Raw genomic sequence first — 18,176 nt, forward strand, 5'->3', positions numbered from 1 at the left:
TTATTTGTTTTGGCCCATGCCAGTGTTTCCATACCTGAGCAGGGTTCGTTGGCCCCCTGGAGACCTTTAGCCCTGGGTGAGTCCCAGGTGTATGTGAAGCGGAAGACGAGGGAAGGAAGAGGTAAAACAAGGATGAGGCAGCATTGAAAGGGACAGAGGCTGTTTCAGGGGTGAGCAGCCTGAGAGTTGGGACCAGGATCCCGCTTCTTCCCTGCTGCCCTTGGTTTCCCTCCTCTCTTCCGGTCTAAGCCCAGACCGCCCAGCAAGCGCCCCGAGAGAGAGCTTGCTGCACTTCCTGCGGGCGCCCCTGGTGGTGGACCTCGGGCGCCGGTGAAGCAAGCAAGCCAATCAGAGCACGGGACTGGGGCTGGAACCAGCTTACACAAAAGCACTTTAATTGACAGCATACAATGTTCAAAAAATATATTTTTGTAAGAAAATGGCAATAATTAAATGTAGCCTTTACAAAGAAGCTTCTCAGTAAGTTCCAGTGTACTTCAGACCCCTGTCCACCAAGACGATGACCCCCCCCCCCCCCCCCCCCCCCCCCCCCGTTTCCTGGGCAAGTTTCACATTCACTAATAGCAGGAAGACCCATGTTCTTGTCCTCAGTGTAGGGTTCTCGCCGGAACCAAGTGAAATCTGCCTTCCCCTGTCTTGTTCCCTTTGATCCTTAGTCCACTAGTAGCAGGTTCATGTGCAACAGCTCGTTCAAAACTGTTTTCTTGTCAGAAAATAATTGTTCATTTAAGTCTTAGACCTCAATAGACTCAGAGATGGTGTTGAGGACCAGTGAGGTTCCTATGTTTGCCTTTGTGCCCACCCTGTAGCCCTGCTGCAGGATGAGATGGATGAGACTTGAGAAGGGAATTCTGTCCTCTGTCTTTGTGCTGCCTGGGCTGCATTAGCTGTCTTTAATTTATTGACTCTGAAGCACGCGGCCCAACCTGGATTTTAACTCCATTTCTGACATGAGTCATGTGATTTGGGCCAAGTCACTTTATTTTCTGGACTTCAGGTTTTGTTTAAAAAAATAAAGATTGGACTAGGTCTCTAGGTCTCTAAAACCCTCTTCCTGTAATTGGAGTGTCACTTGCCAACCAGTGCATACGGACTGTGACCCTTACTGTAAGAGGCTGGGACTTTGCTGGGGAGGGTGTGAGGGTTGCATTTAAGATTAAAAAAATGGGCCCTGGCCTGTTGGCTCAGTTGGTAGTGTCGGCCTGGCGTGGGGGAGTCCTGGGTTCGATTCCCGGCCAGGGCACACAGGAGAAGTGCCCATCTGCTTCTCCACCTCTCCCCCTCTCCTTCCTCTCTGTCTCTCTCTTCCCCTCCCGCAGCCAAGGCACCATTGGAGCAAAGTTTGCCCGGGCGCTAAGGATGGCTCTGTGGCCTCTGCCTTAGGCGCTGGAATGGCTCTGATTGCGGCAGAGCACGCCCCCAGATGGGTGGAGCATCGCCCCCTGGTGGGCATGCCAGGTGGATCCCGGTTGGGCGCATGCAGGAGTCTGACTGCCTCCCCGTTTCCAACTTCAGAAAAATACCAAAAAGTAAAAATAAAAATGCCCGCTATGCTAGACAAACACTTTGCTGTCAGCCTTATAGTTTTCATTAAAGAAAAATAAAAAACTTGCATTTCTAGTAAAATAGACATTTACATTCCTGTTCAGAGAAGAAGAAAAAAAGCCATCTCTCTTACAAATGTTTTTTTCCAAAGTACATTCCCTTAAAGCAGTGCTGGGTAGATTAACACGTGCCCACTGTATTTACATTACCAAGAAAAAAATACATATATATATATATTTATTTATTTATCAGCTTGAACTTGGTTTTTAAAGTTTCTCCAGCATCTTGTCAAAAGATAAATCTCAGAAGTGGTTTAAATAGACTTTCTGTTAGCTTCCCTTATGGGGGGAGTGTGTGTCTAGATTAAAGCCGTATTTTGTCTCACGATGCCAAGGACATCCTGCACTGCCCCCTACAGCATGCTGCTTCTCGCCACCCACGGCAGCCCTTCCCCTAGTGTGTCCTGTCACCAGCCTCGTGGCTCCTGGCTTTCTCTGCAGCTTAGGGACACCAGCACGTCGCTGCCATCCAAAGAGCAGCCTCTCTCTTTGGCGCAGCCTGGTTGGAGATGTGCCGAGTTAGTTCCTGGTCTTCTTCTCTCTCCTTGGTCCCAGAATCTGAATTTCCAGAGCAGTTAGAACCCAGGGAAGAGATGGGAAGAAGATGGCCTTTCTAGCAGCATGGCTGCACGGCCTCTGGCCTAGCTGGCTAGTGGTAAGAGCAAGCCAAAGCGAGGGGCCGGATTCTGAAGTCACCCTACTAGGCTAGGGTAGCACGATTTAGATGCAGCAAAAGAAGGAATCTCTGACCCAGCCCAGATTTCTCACATATCTCCTCGGGCAGAGCCATGCCATTCCTCTTGACCATGCATAATGTTTCGTCTCTACCCCTTGCCGGGGATCACCTCTCTCCCCTAGGGGCCCGAGAGTTGGTCAATTTTCAGAGACACATCTGCTATCTCTGCCTTAAGGCCTAGCTGGTGAAATATGACCCAGAATCAGCAAATAGAAGAATCCTCCCGGCTTCTCCCATGAAGGCCCAAGAAAGGAACCCACTGGATAGAAGCAAACAGCTTTTCCCAGCACGACTAGATTTCCTCTTTTCCCCCAAACTGACACCATTCTCTGTCCTACCAACCTCGATACACTAGAAAATCCGGGCAAATGCTTTTGGACCCTTGTTATCCTGTCATCTCTCTAGCTCTTGGGAAAGTCACTGGGGCACCAACTTGAACCCCAAGGCCAAAGGGCCAAGGGCTATGAAGAAGGAATTGGGCAGCCAGGAAGGACAGATCTTCCAGAACGAAAGAAGCCATCCCAAAGCAGAGCCTGTTTCATCAGAACTCGCGCCACCTGGCCCTACCTCTAAGTTCTGGAGTTCTGGCTTTTTGTCCAGAAACGACAAGCTTTTATTCTCGTAAGCAGTTCTGAATATTTTTCTAGTTGGTTCCATGGAATTTATACCCAGGAACAATAGAGACTGGGAGCAAAGTCCAACATTTCACACGGGATTCTCTATTCACAGAAAACCAGATCAAACATCACGGTGCCACGTCCTTGGGTGCTTCTGAATGGCAGGTCACTGTTGAGCACCTTCCACACCCCCCACCGGGAAACAGGGCCATAGTTTGTTTCCCTGAGATGCTACCAGAAACTGTGGACAGCTAACAGCAGCCCCACCAGGACTGCAGAAAGGGGACACGGTTCCACGGCAGAACAGTAAGGTGACTGGGCCTGGACAGACGGCCAGTCCCCCAGGCTGCCCCATGTGCACCTTAAAATGTACAGCACACATTCTAGACCCTTCTTGTCCTGTAGCACAGGAGCTGGCCCATCAGTGAGATCACCTAACTGAAAGTCTCCCTATACCTTGAGCTTTATCCTCTGGCAGCAGAGGGCTGGGTTAAAGAGCAAACAAATACATCAAAATAACAAAAGTCTCAGCAACTTGAAAAGTCCCTGAGTTTCCTATGAAATAGAGCAAAGCCTTCCTGGCTGTTTGAACCGATTGTCTGTCAGGACGTCACTCTGCTGATGGGGGCCCCGGGAAGGTCTGTCCTAAAGCCGCTCTTTGGAATTGGATGGAGCTCAAGGAGCAGGAGTGGGGGTTCCTGAGCGTGGATCTCCCCCCCCCACCCACAGGATGAGCAGTGAGCAACAATATAGGAACACTCTGCCTTCAGCAGCTGCTGTGGTTTGAAGTCCCCGGTGGAAATGGGAGGCCAAAGGAAGGCTTGGAGAGAGAGCCTCTTCGGGGGGCACCTGGGGAGATGGGCCAGGACCCATCCTGGCAGGGAGGGCTCCCCTGCTGCCTCTTGGTAGGGAGACCCCCTAAGCAGACCTCATTCACACTGAGCAAATCTCACTGAGCAAATGCTAAGGAACCAGAATTCAGAACAAGGTTTTCAAGGTCATGAGTGACTTGTGTTAGTCCCAGGGCCCTGAGACAGCGTGGGAATAAAAATTGAGTGAAGGGAGGGGGGACAGGAAAGGGACGGGAACAGTGACAGACGAGGCTGAAGTAGATGGAACTTGGGACCTCTACTTTCAAGTAATCTGATCCCACTGAGAAGGGCCCTGGCCCCACACTCTTTTCTATCCCATCCACAGACTGGCAGCTTCACCCCCGCCCGGGGCAGCTCCAGAGGGGGGCGCAAGTGATCACAGCAGTGTGACAAGGCGGGGAGGAGCCCTGGACGGAAGGCAGAGTCTTGTTGGTTTTCCTCTTGACTGTCACCAAGTGGCTGTGTGACTCCTAAATCTTGTCACCAAGTGTCTGTGTGACGCTGACCTCACCCTCCTTAGTCCTCAGTCCTCTCATCTGTGAAAGGAAGGGGCTTCTACGAGATGGTCTCTAAAGTCCCTCATGTGGCTCTTCCTTTATTTCTCTCCCCTCATCGTCCAGCAGCACTGAGCTCAGGCACTAGTGGGTTATTTTACAAGAGGAATCTAGATAAGAAGTGATGTGTTCAGCTTGAAAAGGGGGAAATTAAGGCCCTGTGGGGACCAGGAGGCGAGTCCCTCTGAGTCTGCTCACCCCCCCCCCCCCCCCCAGTCTTTCCATCAGATGGGAAGGACTTCCCTCCCCTGTCCAATTGGCACTTGAGGTGGTTCAGTCTGGAGCGCTGTGGCACTGTGGGTGGCCAGCAGACCTGATTAGAGGTGTGTGTCTTCCTCCTCGTCCAGGTCGTCCTTGATCAGGTTGTCCAGGGGGACGATCCAGCTGTCCCCCAGCTCCCCATTAAGGTTGACCACCTTTTTCTCCTGCATCTCTGATGAAGTCTCCATCACTTCCAGTGTTGGGTTGTCATGGTAACCGTTCTCCACTGTCTGCAGCTCCTCCGTGAGTCGTTGCTAGAGTGGGGAAGATGAGTCACAACATGGGGTCACTTGTGAGGGCTGTTAGCCTTTAGTATAACCCGTGGACCCCTACAGTCCAGGAACCCAGATTTGGCTCATGTGAGCAATACTAGGTGCTCTTGGAGGCCCTCCGACTACTGGCCTGCCTCACGGCTAGCTGGAGACAAGCAGGACTTCCTAACATTCCCAGCTCATCTGTCACCATCACCCTCACCCTGGTGACAAATCCATAAAGTCCGTGGAAAGTACTTGGTTCTCCAGAGTCCCCCAAAGTCTTTCCTCCACTCCCTCCCCGCGAAGCTGAGTATCCAGACACCTGCCTCCCCCCACTGTGCTGAGGAAGAACGCTGTCTGCACACGGGGTGGCTGAGGACCTCTCAGCTGGAGCAGGACGGGCACAGCGGAGCTGACAGCCACCTGCGCGGCAGACAGGAGCCGTCTGGACACAGTGCTCTTTCTGTCTGTATCTGAGCTACAAGCTGGGTGCACAGTCAAGTCCCCTGGGAAACTCTGAACAGATACGCTGATCCAGAGTGTCTCAGTGGACGTGAGGGGAAGCTAGGCAGGGTTGAGGACCACCAGTCTGGATGGGAGAGTAATGCCAGGAATCCTAGGAAGGCAGGTGAGAGAGCTTCTGGTCACAGGCGTGCCTGCGCCCATTGCCATCAGTGAGGCCTGGAGCAGCCCTGTGGGGTGCATAGCCTCCCCACTACACAGATGAGGAATGAGCTGCTCAGGGGATTACAGGACTCGCTCAAGGTCACACAGGTGGTAGAGGCAGAACCAGGGCTGGACACAAGTCTTTCTGACTCCAGAGCCCCCACGATCTTTCCTTCCATTGTGCTGCCACTGGATTTTCCATGTCCCAGAAGGGCTGGTGTCTGCCTGGATCCGTGGCCCACTCTCTATCCCCTCATATGGGAATAACGGGGCGAGAGCCATCTGCTCGGCTGGCCTGCTTCCCTGGCCGGCAGTGCAGCCCTCACCTGGTCCTTCCTCTGAGCGAGGCGCTGGTGGCAGCAGCCATAGAGGGCCGCGACGAGCAGCAGGAAGGACGCCATGCAGACGATGGTGATGATGAGGGGCATGCTGAACCGGTCCTCAGGCACTTCTGGTGGCCCTTGATCCCCAAACTGCATGTTACTGACTCCCACCTGGCCAGGAAAGAGAAAGTTCCGTGGCTAGAACCAGGCGCAGGGTTACTTCTCTCTCTGAACTCCCCTTCATTCGTGAGCTCTTCTGCTTGGGGTTCAGTGGGGCCTAGGACACCACCCTGCTGTCCCCTCGCTTGTCCTCCTATTGCTTGCAGATTAGAGGTCCCCCTACTGTGAGGCAACGCAGGGCAGAGTAACTGGGGACTTCTCCAATCTGTTCCAGCACATGGGAGGAGCCCACTTACCTCCTTTAGGTCATCCCATTTGTCCTTCAGCAGTTCGTATAGGTCGCTGGGATGGAGCTTTGCTGTGGGGGGGGGGGGGGATAGGAAAGAGGCTGTTCAGGGCTCCAGCTGAGTGACCTGGGGGTGGGGGAGACTGGGCCCCACGGGAGGACATGCTGCCTCACCACTTTCTGAGTGGTGTCTCTGGGGTGGCCCTGGGAGGGGACAGCTGGACAATTCGTAGGGCACTGAGGGAGTGGCAGCACTGGCCGATCCCCATGGCTCCTGAACTGTCACACCCCATCCCGTTTCCACCCCACAGAGGGCTCGGCCCCTCTTTGCCCCCAACTCACTGTGGATGCTGATCTCTTTGATCGCCACTGTCTCAACTCCTGGAACAGACACCAGCCGTACAAGGCACCAGTCTTGACTGGGGTTGAAGTTGGCTTTGGCCGCTTCGCACAAAAGTGTGGCCAGCTTGTCAGCCAGAAGGCTATCTGCCTGTTGTGGGAGATCACAGGCGATGTCCCAGGGTTCCTGACAGCAGCCCGGGCCTGGGGGGCTGCCCTTTGGAACCAGGTCAGGAGAATGCTGGTGCCCGCATGCCCTCAGTCCCCCCTCCAGCCTCAGCTGGTGTATCTGTTCCCAGGCCCACTGGGAGACACGAGTTAGGTGCTGTTTCCCTGGACCAGACCCCGCCTTCTATGCCCCTGGCAGATCTGCCCCAGGCCCCTCACTTTGCCTTGTCTCTGGCTGAACAATGCCTTCCACCTAGTCCCCCTTTCTCCCTCAAAGCTCTTCAAGGGTCATGACCGAATGCCCTTTTATATCGCTTTTCCTAAAAGGGGCTGGGCTAGCGGGGGCATGGTCCGGGCGCCCCACCCCACCCCTCCGCAGCCAAGGAAGGCCAGCTCTCTCTGAAACTCTCACCAGCCTCGATGCCCAGTTCAGGGATCTCGGGAGAGGAAGCTGTGGCTCCCAGCTCAGGGCTCTCTATCCCAGAGTGGAGACATGTGCCCATTCCCCTGGGTTAAGACCCTCTGAGACAATGAGCAGGCTGACACGAAGTAAGGTGGGGCCATCACTGAACCAGGAAACATGGGAGTATCTTGAAGATACAGAAGGGAACCTCTTAGAAGGAAGTCTTCTATATTTCTAAGCAGAAAGAACATGGCAGACAGGGCTGAGGGTGAAGAGGCAAAGTGTGACAGCTTTTACCCATCCCTGCCATGCAATTGAGAGGCACCCTGCCATGCAACTGAGAGGCACCCTGAGCTGGCGTTTCTCTGACCCAGTTTTGGATAAAGGACTCTTGGTCTGGCTTAGCCAGGACCCCCACAAACCATCTGCTTGGTTTCTACCTGGAATTTCCTTAGGCTTACCAATTCCCCAGCCTGACACCAGGGGTCCGGGGCTTTCCACCCTCCTTTCATAGCAAAGGGAAAAAAGGCTTCTCATGCCCAATGACACAATTTGCAAAGTGTTAGTTAGGCAAAAAGAGAGCCGGGGAAAGCCATTAATGGGATTCCTGCCTGGTCCGATACTCCCAACCCCAGGGGATCAGTGCTCCCTTTTAAAACTCTGGTCTAAATGCAGACACTTGTAAAGTTTGCTGGGAAAATGCCAGCAAAGTGGACACCCAAAAGGAAACGAGTGCAGAGAATACAGGTGGCATTAAATCCAAGTTCTGTGTCTTTTGGAAAGAATGTTCTGTTCTGGTTCCAAGGGGTGTTTGCAAACATAGAAACTGACCAGGAGAGGGCAGCAGTGAGCCGTCCATAACCTGCACTCACTGAGCTCAGTCATTTACTGTGTAAAAACCCTTCATCTCAGAAGAGACTGGTCGTGTGAAGGCACACACTGCTGCACTCTGGTTTTCATGCATGTAAACTCACACACGTGCTGACACCCCCACCCCCATATACATACACACACACACACCACCCTGAGTGGAAGAACAACTGTTGGCAATGTCTCTCTGATGCTCAGTAACTCTGAGATCTCAATTCAGAGGAAGACCCCTTCATGAGGTTCTTCCAGAGGCCCCGGACCAGGAAATGAGACACTAGACAATAAGAACAGGGAGAGAGAGAGTTCAGCAGACTAAGCCTCTCATATATTTTTTTTTTTTTCCATTTTTTTTTTTCTGAAGCTGGAAACGGGGAGAGACAGTCAGACAGACTCCCGCATGCGCCCGACCGGGATCCACCCGGCACGCCCACCAAGGGCTACGCTCTGCCCACCAGGGGGCGATAATCTGCCCATCCTGGGGGTCGCCATGTTGCGACCAGAGCCACTCTAGCGCCTGAGGCAGAGGCCACAGAGCCATCCCCAGCGCCCAGGCCATCTTTGCTCCAATGGAGCCTTGGCTGCGGGAGGGGAAGAAAGAGACAGAGAGGAAGGCGCGGCGGAGGGGTGGAGAAGCAAATGGGCGCTTCTCCTGTGTGCCCTGGCCGGGAATCGAACCCGGGTCCTCCGCACGCTAGGCCGACGCTCTACCGCTGAGCCAACCGGCCAGGGCAAGCCTCTCATTTTTAATCGAGGCCTCCGAAGCCCAAAGAGATGGGCTTACAGTCACCCTGAGCTAGAGGCAGGCAAGAACTAGGATTGGGGTCTCCATACACCCCGGGCACGTGAACAGTCACACAGCGGAAGCCCTGGAGGCCTGGCCTGGGGCCCCTGCCCCTGCAACAGCCCTGAGGGGCGGTGAGACTTCACTTAGAGAAGTCCGTTCCTTGCTTTGTCCCCCTAGTAAGATGCATCTTCTAGGACAAGACATGGCCAGGAGAGGGAACACACCGCTCAGTCTCTTTTCCGAAGGAGCATTTCATTGCCTGGCACCACCCTCGACCCTGCTGCTGAACTGCATGTTGCAGGGGAAAATCGGGGTGGAGCTAGGATCGCGAGGTACTCACGCAGACACCGGTTTTCGTGAGGTTCAGGATGAGCATCTTCTCATTCAGCTCTTTGGAAGACTCGCACTTTATCTGCAAGAAGCCGCGGGGGTTAAGGCACCGCTGAGCCTGACAGATCTCACCTTTGACTCCTCCCACCAGCCCACCCTCCCCCTGAGTGGGTGAGACCAAGGTGGTCCTGGCATCAGGGGCGTGGCTGGGCCGCGTTGCAGAGCCAGGTGTGTAATTGCTGTCCAGCTGTCTAAGCTAGAATCCGGCAGAGCCACGAAGATAGCAGGGCGACTGGACAGCGGCCCTTAACTGCCCTCGCCAGGCACCCTCGGCTGAAGGGAGGAACAGAACCGCTCTGCTCTGGTAGCTAGAGCCCCTTCGATCTGGGCCTGGGCTCCCCTGCTGCCCCACCCCTGCTGGCATACCATCTTATTCTTAAGAGCTGGTGTGGCAGAAGGAATGCCAGAGCTTTGGGGAGTGGTGGTTGGAGCCAACTGAGTGATGGAGCCTGTGGGTCCTACAGGAGGCGTGGCTACAGGTGCTGATGAAGAAGAAACTGCAGGCGGCAGAGCCCCAGGCGGAGAGGTCCCAGGGACAGAGGAAGAGGGCCCAGTGGTGGCAGGCGCCTTGCTGAAGCTCTGTGGACCTCCTTGTGAGGTAACCGAGGACGCTGGGACTGGGAAAACAAAGGTTGTGAGTAACGGCGAGTGGGGCCCCTTTAAGAGCGAAGGCTGGTCTCTCCCCTTGTAAGTCTCCTTGGGTTCTCTGGTCTCATCCCCCACCCCGACTGACTGCAGGCTGGAGTAAGCGGACCCACGTGAGGAGCCAGCATCAGGGCAAGATGAAAGAAGTCACAACAGTGACAATGGCATCAGCAGCAGCAGCAGCTCACACTCACTGAGGCGCTGACTTCCTGGAGCAATTGTCCTGAGTGCTTCAAAGGTACTTTCTTATTTGGTCCTCTAGGAGGAAGGTACCCTAATTATCCCTAGTTTATACACAAGGGAACTGAAGCTCAGAGGAACTAAACAACTTGCCTAATGTCAAATGCTAACAAATGACACAGCTAGGATTTGAATCCCAGTTTTCCCAACTCAGAGCCCTGGCTCTGACCGCAGGATCCAACCGCCCTCTTCTGGTCTGTTAACTTCACTGCGCTCCCTGATTACCTGGAGCGTCTTGAAAATGCAGACTTGGATTTTTCTGATTCAATAGATCAGACACAGGTCGTGATCTTGAGGATCATGATTTATCAGTGAGCTTTGAAATTAATTTAATTTACTGGGTTAAGTAACACCAGCACTTAAAAAATAAAGAGAAAGGAAATGGAATGGAATAGAATGGAATGGAATAGAAAACATCAGTGTGTGTCATGTATAGTAAGAATAAGCTGTTAGTGAACATTGGGATTGGTTATGTATCATATGTATGCATCCTGCATCATGGCATAAAACCGAAGTGTATTTCTTCTAGTACACTGCCACCAAACACGTTGGAGGAACAGTTTCTGATAACCCAGGCAGCCTCCCAGGGCCTTACCCACGGGTAGACTGTTGGCTTGTCTATGTGCTTACCCGTGCGGGGCACACACTGACCTCTCATCAGGATACACAGCCCCCCTGGCCTACGCGCCTGGTTGACATGAGAAACGGGCTGAACGGAGGTAGAATGCCTTTAACAATGTTTAACCCTCAGCATGACTCTCCGTCTTCCAGCCTTGCAACTGTATAGATGCTAAGCACTGAAAAGCTTCTTCTCGCTTGAAAATAAAAAGGCACTACTTACTTGGTGTGGTAAGCACCCTCGGAGATGGGGTGGTGTGAACCGTCACTGTGCCTGGACTTAACAGGGTTGTCAGTTGGTTTGGTCCCTTGGGAAAGGTCCCTGGGGGATTCAGAGTAACAGGGCCTGGAGTTGGCCCTTGTTGTGTGCCTGCTGCGGAGGGCGAGGGAGCGGAGGCAGGAGTGGTAGCTGGGGCGGTAACCACAGGAGGATGAGTGAGCGCCAGACTTCCTCCTGCCGCGGTTCCTCCTGCCGCGATTCCTCCCGCCACGGTCCCGACGCTGGCGGTCTCTCTGGTGGGAGGCTGGGTTTCAGCCTGAGCTGTACCTTCCATTCCCTTCTGGCTGCTTGTGGTCTCTGGCTTTGTTGTTGGGGCGAGGGTCTTGGCTGCGCCTGGAACAGAGCTTGGGCCACCTGCAGCGGCAGTAGTCTTGCCTGAGGTTGGCCCACTGGGTGCTGTCGCTGCGTTTTCCTGGCTTACGGTTGTACTTGGTGAGTCCCTGGAGGGGCTTTGGGACGTTGCAACTGGGCTTTGCTTGGCTGTGGTTGAATCTACTTGTGAAGCACTGGATGCTGGTTTTGTGTTTGGCTCGCTCTTGACTGTAGTAGGATTTCCAGTGGCTGTTTACAAGACAACACAGAAGCAAGTCGGGGGTTAGCTGGAAGTTTTCCTCTGCACCCTTGCCCCTCTCCTCCCCAGGTCCGGGGGCCTTGCTGAAGGCCTGGGCCCTCGAGGTGCCCAGATTTTGGGGAGTTCCAGAAGCCTCTAAGAGAGAGAACCAGGGAAAGTCAAGGGAAACTCTGCCAAAGAGAAAGGGCTAGCGTGTCCTGCTGCAGAGAACCACAGTGAGTCCCCTGCTGTTCCCGGGGGGGGAGGGCATGCCCAGGCCCTTCAAGTCTTCAATCTGCTGCCAGGATCGCCTCGGCCTCCCTCTCCCCGGCTCCCAGGCACAGGGCCCTGCAGAAGACCTGAGCTACACATGCTTGTTAACTGCCCTGCTCTAACGATGGACAAAGAGACATGCCTCTTCTCAGGGCCATGTGACCGAGAAGGGGAGACAATCAGGCAGACAGGACACAGATGACCACTGAAGTACATCAGGAAGACAGCGTGCTTTGACTGTGTTTAGCGTAACGGGACTCAGCCTTGTCGGGTGGTCAGGGAACGAGGGTCCTCTGTGTAACAAATTATTTACGGAGGGGGTCATGAACTGAGGGGTTCCCTGTCAGGCTCTGGGCTGGCCCTGGGCTACAACACCAAATAAAGCATATAATCCACACCCTTGGGGAGCTTGCACTCTTGTGTACAACAGAGATTAAACAAGCAGACAAAACATGTGCCCATGTGGAGGGCACGAACAGTATGCTCAGAGATGACCAACCAGGCTAAGACTTGAAGGACAGCACAGAGAGAGCTGAGTGGGGAAATGGGAAACCTGTCCCCCGGCCGGACGAACAGAAGCGGCTAAAGCCCCACAGTAGAGAGAAGAGCTAAGAGGAGACGAGGGTGAAAGGCACTGCGTGTGTGCGGATGGCACTGAGGGGGGCCGGGCTCCGAAAGCGCAGGGCCTTATATTATAGCTAACGTGACAGTAACTTACCGTCCAAACCATGTATTCCTGAGAGGACAAGGAGGCCCTCTCTCTTAGAAAGCATATCCTAAGTAAAATGAGATCTAAGCTCACCCTCCTTAGAGACCAAATAAAGATTATATATTTCTTTAAAAAGAAGCCACTGAAGGCCTTAAGGCAAAGATGTTTAATCAGGGTGATTTACAGAGAAATACACTCGTGCTGCTTTGGAGACTACAGAGGGACCAGAAGAGAGAAAGTGGGGAAGTGAAAAGGCAAGAAGCCATTACAGGCATCCAGACGAAATGGATAACAGTCCATTTTAAGTTATCAACACAAGAGATAAAAAGAGAATGAATTCAGGACTATTGGCGAAGTGGATAGAACATCGTCTATCCACTGAAGCGCTGAGGTTGCTGGTTTGATCCGGAGTCACCAGCTCGATATCAAGGGTGCTGGCTCAATCCTGAGGTCACCAGTTTGAGCCCTGGAGAGGACACGTATGAGAAGCAATCAATGGGCACACAATAAATTGTAAGTGGAACAAAGAATTGATGCTGCTCTCTCTCTCTCTCAAAAAAAAAGAAGATTGTATTTTGGAGGCAGAATTAACTGCTGATATACTAAGTGAAGAGGGGAATCGGGACAATTCCTGGTTTTCTCTCTGGAGCAGAAGGGTGGGAAGGGGTATAGCAGACCTCTGCCATTCTCTGTAGCCAATCAGAATCTACCATTTTTCTCTACGTCGAGTTCCCCGCACAGGAGGGCTGATGGTAGCAAGATCTGTCTCCTATTGTAGACTCGGCACTCGCTGGGTCTTCGCTCTTCCAGCCGCCCCTGTGACTGGGGTGCAAGCATCTGCTGAGCAGCCGTGAATGAGGTGCCCCACACCAGCCAGGGAGGGAGGAGTGTGGACTGCAAGGCACTCTGACAGCAGGAGCAGCGAATCCTGCTCAAGAGCAAGCAGTGTGGAGGCAGGGCTGGAGCGAGCGACCAAAGCCAGAGCTGCAGCACCTAGCTGGCGCTCGGCATGGGGGATCGGGGCTGGCCTCCGCACCAGTTCTAGAGCCTGCCTCAGGAGATGTTCACAGTAGCCCTCGGCGTGGTCTCCAGTCCTTCCTGCTCCTCCAAAAGCTAGACCATATCCCCATGTCTTGGCACACTCACGCACACACACACTTTTGCTACTCAGAAGCAGACATTTGTATCAGGAGTGATACAGGCAACAGGACTTCAAGGACTAGTTATTTATGGGGCCTCATTGGACTACAGGCAATTGAAATTTTGCAGGTATTAAGGGTGCACGGACAATGACGTGTGTTTAAAAAAATCACTGTAGTGTTATGATTTCACAGCAATTCTGCCTTCATAATTCATAAAAGAATGGTGCTTCTTATCGCTGATCATGTCATAGTATCTTTTTGGCAAAAGACACAAGATTGCTGAGGGGAGTATCAGCATAGTTGAGGCCCTAAGGGATGGTGGAAAGGCAACGTTACTTCTTACTGTGGTGAATAGCATTTTTTAAAATGGGCTTCTCAACGCCCGAACTATTGACATTTGTGGCTGGATACATCCTATGCATTATGGGATATTTGACAACATCCTTGGTTTCTACCCACTAGATGCAAGTAGCAAGTACATCCCTTCTCAGTTGTGATGACCAAAATCACTCCAGGTATTGCCAAATATCCCCTTGAGGGAGACAAAAGTCACTACTAGTGAAAACTGTTGGCTTAAAGATAAGAGATGAATTCTAATTCCTGAATCCTCCTATATCAAAACACAGACTGAAAACCAGAGTCTCCCCTGAGGCGCCAGTAAAAGACCTCACTGCTGGCAACGGAAAAGCTGAGACAATCAGGAGTCAAACCGAAATATTTGATCCCATAAATTGCCAAATTACCATGTCAGTTAAATTCATAATCTCACCATCTCCACGCGAAAATAGGAGCTTGAGGATTGGCCTGGTGACGCAGGAGAGGACGCAGATGAGTCAGAGTACCCCTAAGTCTCAATCTGCAACAGAACTCACATGCCAGGAGACTCAACCACTGTTCCTCTGTCTGATGGCTCAGTTACCACCTTGCTTGAAAACTCTTAATAACCTCCCTTGAGCCCTGGCCAGATAACTCGGTTAGTTGGACGTCGTCCCGAAGCACAGAGGTGGCCAGTTCGATCCCCAGTCAGGGCACATATGGCAACAGATCGATGTTTCTATCTCTCTTTCTCTCCCTTCCTTTCTCTCTAAAATCAATCAATCAATAAAAAGTAATAATAATAATCTCTCTTGAGCTCACTGACACAGAAAGCCGTATCTCCTCCTCATCTCCACCATCTTCATTTTCTCCAAGCCTACTACCACAGTTAGACTCCAGGATGCCACAGAGAGACATCTGAGTCAGGAGAAGGTGTACACTAAAACATACCTGTGTGCGCTCTAGCAAATACAAAGTGAGGGTGCTGGATAGGAGAGGTAATCACAGCTGGATAGGAGAGGTAATCACAGCTGGATAGGAGAGGTAATCACAGCTGGATAGGAGAGGTAATCACAGCTGGATAGGAGAGGTAATCACAGCTGGATAGGAGAGGTAATCACAGCTGGATAGGAGAGGTAATCACAGCTGGATAGGAGAGGTAATCACAGCTGGATAGGAGAGGTAATCACAACTTTCTATCAGGCTGAATCTATCAATAAAGGAATGTACATCAGAGAGTTTCAATTCAATGTACTAACTCAAGTAGCTAGAAACAGTTCTGTCTTCTTAGTTGGTTGACTGACACCTGGACTCAATGGTAGCCCACAATAAGTAAAGTTAAGTTCCCAGAAATTCCCTGGGATAAGAATAGGAAGAGCTCTCTGGGTAGCTCTGTTGGTTAGAGTGTTGTCCTGAAGCACAGAGGTTGCCAGTTTGACCCCAGTCAGGACACATACAGGAGCAGATTGATGTTCCTGTCTTCCTTCCCTTCCCTTCCTTTCCCTCCCCTGCCCTTTTTTTTTTCCTTTCCTTTCCTTCCCTTCCCTTCCCTTCCCTTCCCTTCCCTTCCCTTCCCTTCCCTTTCCCTTCCCTTCCCTTCCCTTCCCTTCCTTTCCCTCCCCTGCCCTTTTTTTTCCTTTCCTTTCCTTTCCTTTCCTTTCCTTTCCTTTCCTTTCCTTTCCTTTCCTTTCCCTTCCTTTCCCTTCCCTTCCCTTCCCTTCCCTTCCCTTCCCTTCCCTTCCCTTCCCTTCCCTTCCCTTTCCTTTCCCTCCCCTGCCCTTTTTCCTTTCCTTTCCTTTCCTTTCCTTTCCTTTCCTTTCCTTTCCTTTCCTTCCCCTTCCCCTTCCCCTTCCCCTTCCCCTCCCCCTCCCCCTTTCCTTTCCTCCCTCCCTCCCTCCCTCCCTCCCCTCCCTCCCTCCCTCCCTCCGTCCCTTCTTTCCTCCCTTCCTTCTTTTCTTTCGGCTGGTAGCACAGTGTATGGAGCATTGTCTCAGAGCACCAAAGTTGCCAGTTCAGTCCTGGAGGCACCAGCTTGATCCCAAGATAATCAACTCACCTCAGAGTCATTGGTTCAAGCCCGCTCAGGGCACATATGAAAAGCAATCAGTGGGTGCACAACTAAGCGCAAAGAGCTGATGTTTCTCTCTCTATATCTCTCAGATCAACTTTTAAAAGAAAGACTAATAAAACAGGAAAGCCTTTGGTAAGGTTGATCACAGGAAAAAATAACCCAGAAGGCACAAATATAAAATATGAACTATAATAATACCAGATATTTATAGTATAGGCTAAGATGAGCAGATACTGATAAATCAGAAGCAGCTGCAATGGCCAAATGCCTAAGAAAGCCCAACTTGCCAGTGACTCAAAAAGAAATAGAAATAATAATTTGCCCTATATGCACAAATAAATTAAGTTGATAGTTAATCATTCTCTCACAAAGAAACTCCAAGCCTGATGCCAAGGGTCAAATGATTCTAACTTTAAACATGAAATTTCTATAGCCTAGTCTGTCTTGCCTTAATATTGGGTCTGCAAAAAAAAAAAAAAATTCACTCATATGCAATTGTCAATTAACAAGACATAAAAAAAAACTACAAACCAAGGAAAAAAGAATGATAAATTTGGCTTCCCAAAATTAAGGACCTATGTGCATCACAGACCCTGGCTGGATGACTTGGTTGGTAGAATGTCACCTTGATACACAAATGTGGGTTTGATCCCCGGGTCAGGGCACATATAGGAACAGATCGATGTTTCTGTCTCGCACTCTCTCTCCCTTCCCCTCTCTCTAAAATCAATAAATAAATTTAAAACAAACAAACTAAGAATAAAAAGAAAAGGAATCACAGTACTTCTCGTTTCAGCTAACAACAACATAGAACTGTAAAGAACATCACTCTTACCCTTACGACCAGAAAAGAGCTGGAGAAACAGAAAAGTAATGTCTCTTCCTGAACCCACTGGAGAACTGAGGTCATCAAAGGCTGCCTGTGGGCCAGCAAGGAAGTGGGAAGTCCTGGGAGCCGCAGGCCCTGAACGTTCAAACGCTGAGGGTTTCCCCCAGGAGCCCCAGCAGGGGCTAAGGAAGATGGAAGAACCTTGAGAACATTCTCCTGAGGGGCTGGCTGGGGAAAGTAAACCATGGTCCCTGCTAAAAGGCCCCATGGCCCCATGGCCCCTATGGGGGTGGCAGTGGGGGGGCTTACTTTTCAGTGGGAGTCAACAAAGCTTACAGCCTGAGGGCACTGTTGAGACTCCACCAGAGCAAGGGAGGAAAATAGCAGCCACCAATGAAATGCTGCCCAGACTCCTGTTCCCCATTTCTGCTAGGGACTCAATGAATTAGGGACTCTCATTTTCTGCTAGGGACTCTCTGCAGGAGAAAGGAAGAAAAAAAAAAAAAAGTAGAGCCTGAAGGCAGTGGTGGAAACCCACTGCAGCTGGGCAAGGAAACAGGAAAATGAAAGCGCTCTTTACCCCAGGGAGGGCGAGAGTACGTGCTGAGTGCAGCTCCACTCCCAGAAAGGGCCGGACCACCAGGGAGAGCCACACCCTCCAGCCCAGGCCCAGTGCCTAGGGAAGGCTGACGTTCATCACAGCATCAGAGAAGGCCCCTCTGCCCGCCCATTCACGCAAGTGCCAGCAAGTACAAAGTAAAAATAAGTGGGGTACAGCCGCTAGGAGCTGTGAGACTCTGGGGAGCAACAAAAAGGGAAGACCTGTAGCCAAGCAGGGAAACAAACAGCATTTGGTGAAATTTCCAAGCTGTTTTCCAAAGTGGCTGCACCATATTACATGCCCACCAGCAGTGTTGGAGGGTCCCAATTTCTCCACCTCCTCCCCATCGACTGCTGTCATCTGTCTTTCTTGTGATAGCCATTTTGGTGGGCATGAAGTGGTAGCTCACTGTGGTTTTAATTTGAATTTCCCTAATGACCACTAAAATCCAGTCACATATAAAAAGATTAACATCATGATCAAGCGAGGTTCATCTCATGGCTAGTTCAGTAGTTCTGAAAATCAATCAGTGCAATTCATCATACTGACAATAAAATAAGAAAAGCCATATGATCATGTCAATAGAGTCAGAAAATTCATGACAAAATTCATCATTCTTTCATGATTAAAAAAAA

General features: G+C 51.5%; 1 protein-coding gene across 1 annotated transcript in view; it reads right to left on the minus strand.

Moving 5' to 3' along the window:
* Nucleotides 1–368: 368 nt before the first annotated feature.
* PODXL (podocalyxin like) overlaps nt 369–18,176 on the minus strand; it is a 48,570-nt gene continuing 30,762 nt past the window's right edge. Inside the window, exons 3-9 of the mRNA XM_066366541.1 lie at nt 10,995–11,612; nt 9,635–9,885; nt 9,219–9,290; nt 6,657–6,804; nt 6,325–6,386; nt 5,912–6,079; nt 369–4,919 (exon numbers count right to left, since the gene is read on the minus strand). Of these exons, the coding sequence (XP_066222638.1) occupies nt 4,722–4,919; nt 5,912–6,079; nt 6,325–6,386; nt 6,657–6,804; nt 9,219–9,290; nt 9,635–9,885; nt 10,995–11,612 (1,517 nt within the window). The 3' untranslated portion in view covers nt 369–4,721. The remainder of the gene's footprint in view (nt 4,920–5,911; nt 6,080–6,324; nt 6,387–6,656; nt 6,805–9,218; nt 9,291–9,634; nt 9,886–10,994; nt 11,613–18,176) is intronic.

Source organism: Saccopteryx leptura, chromosome 2 (assembly GCF_036850995.1).
Source record: "Saccopteryx leptura isolate mSacLep1 chromosome 2, mSacLep1_pri_phased_curated, whole genome shotgun sequence".
In the NCBI taxonomy this organism is placed as follows: Eukaryota; Metazoa; Chordata; class Mammalia; order Chiroptera; family Emballonuridae; genus Saccopteryx; species Saccopteryx leptura.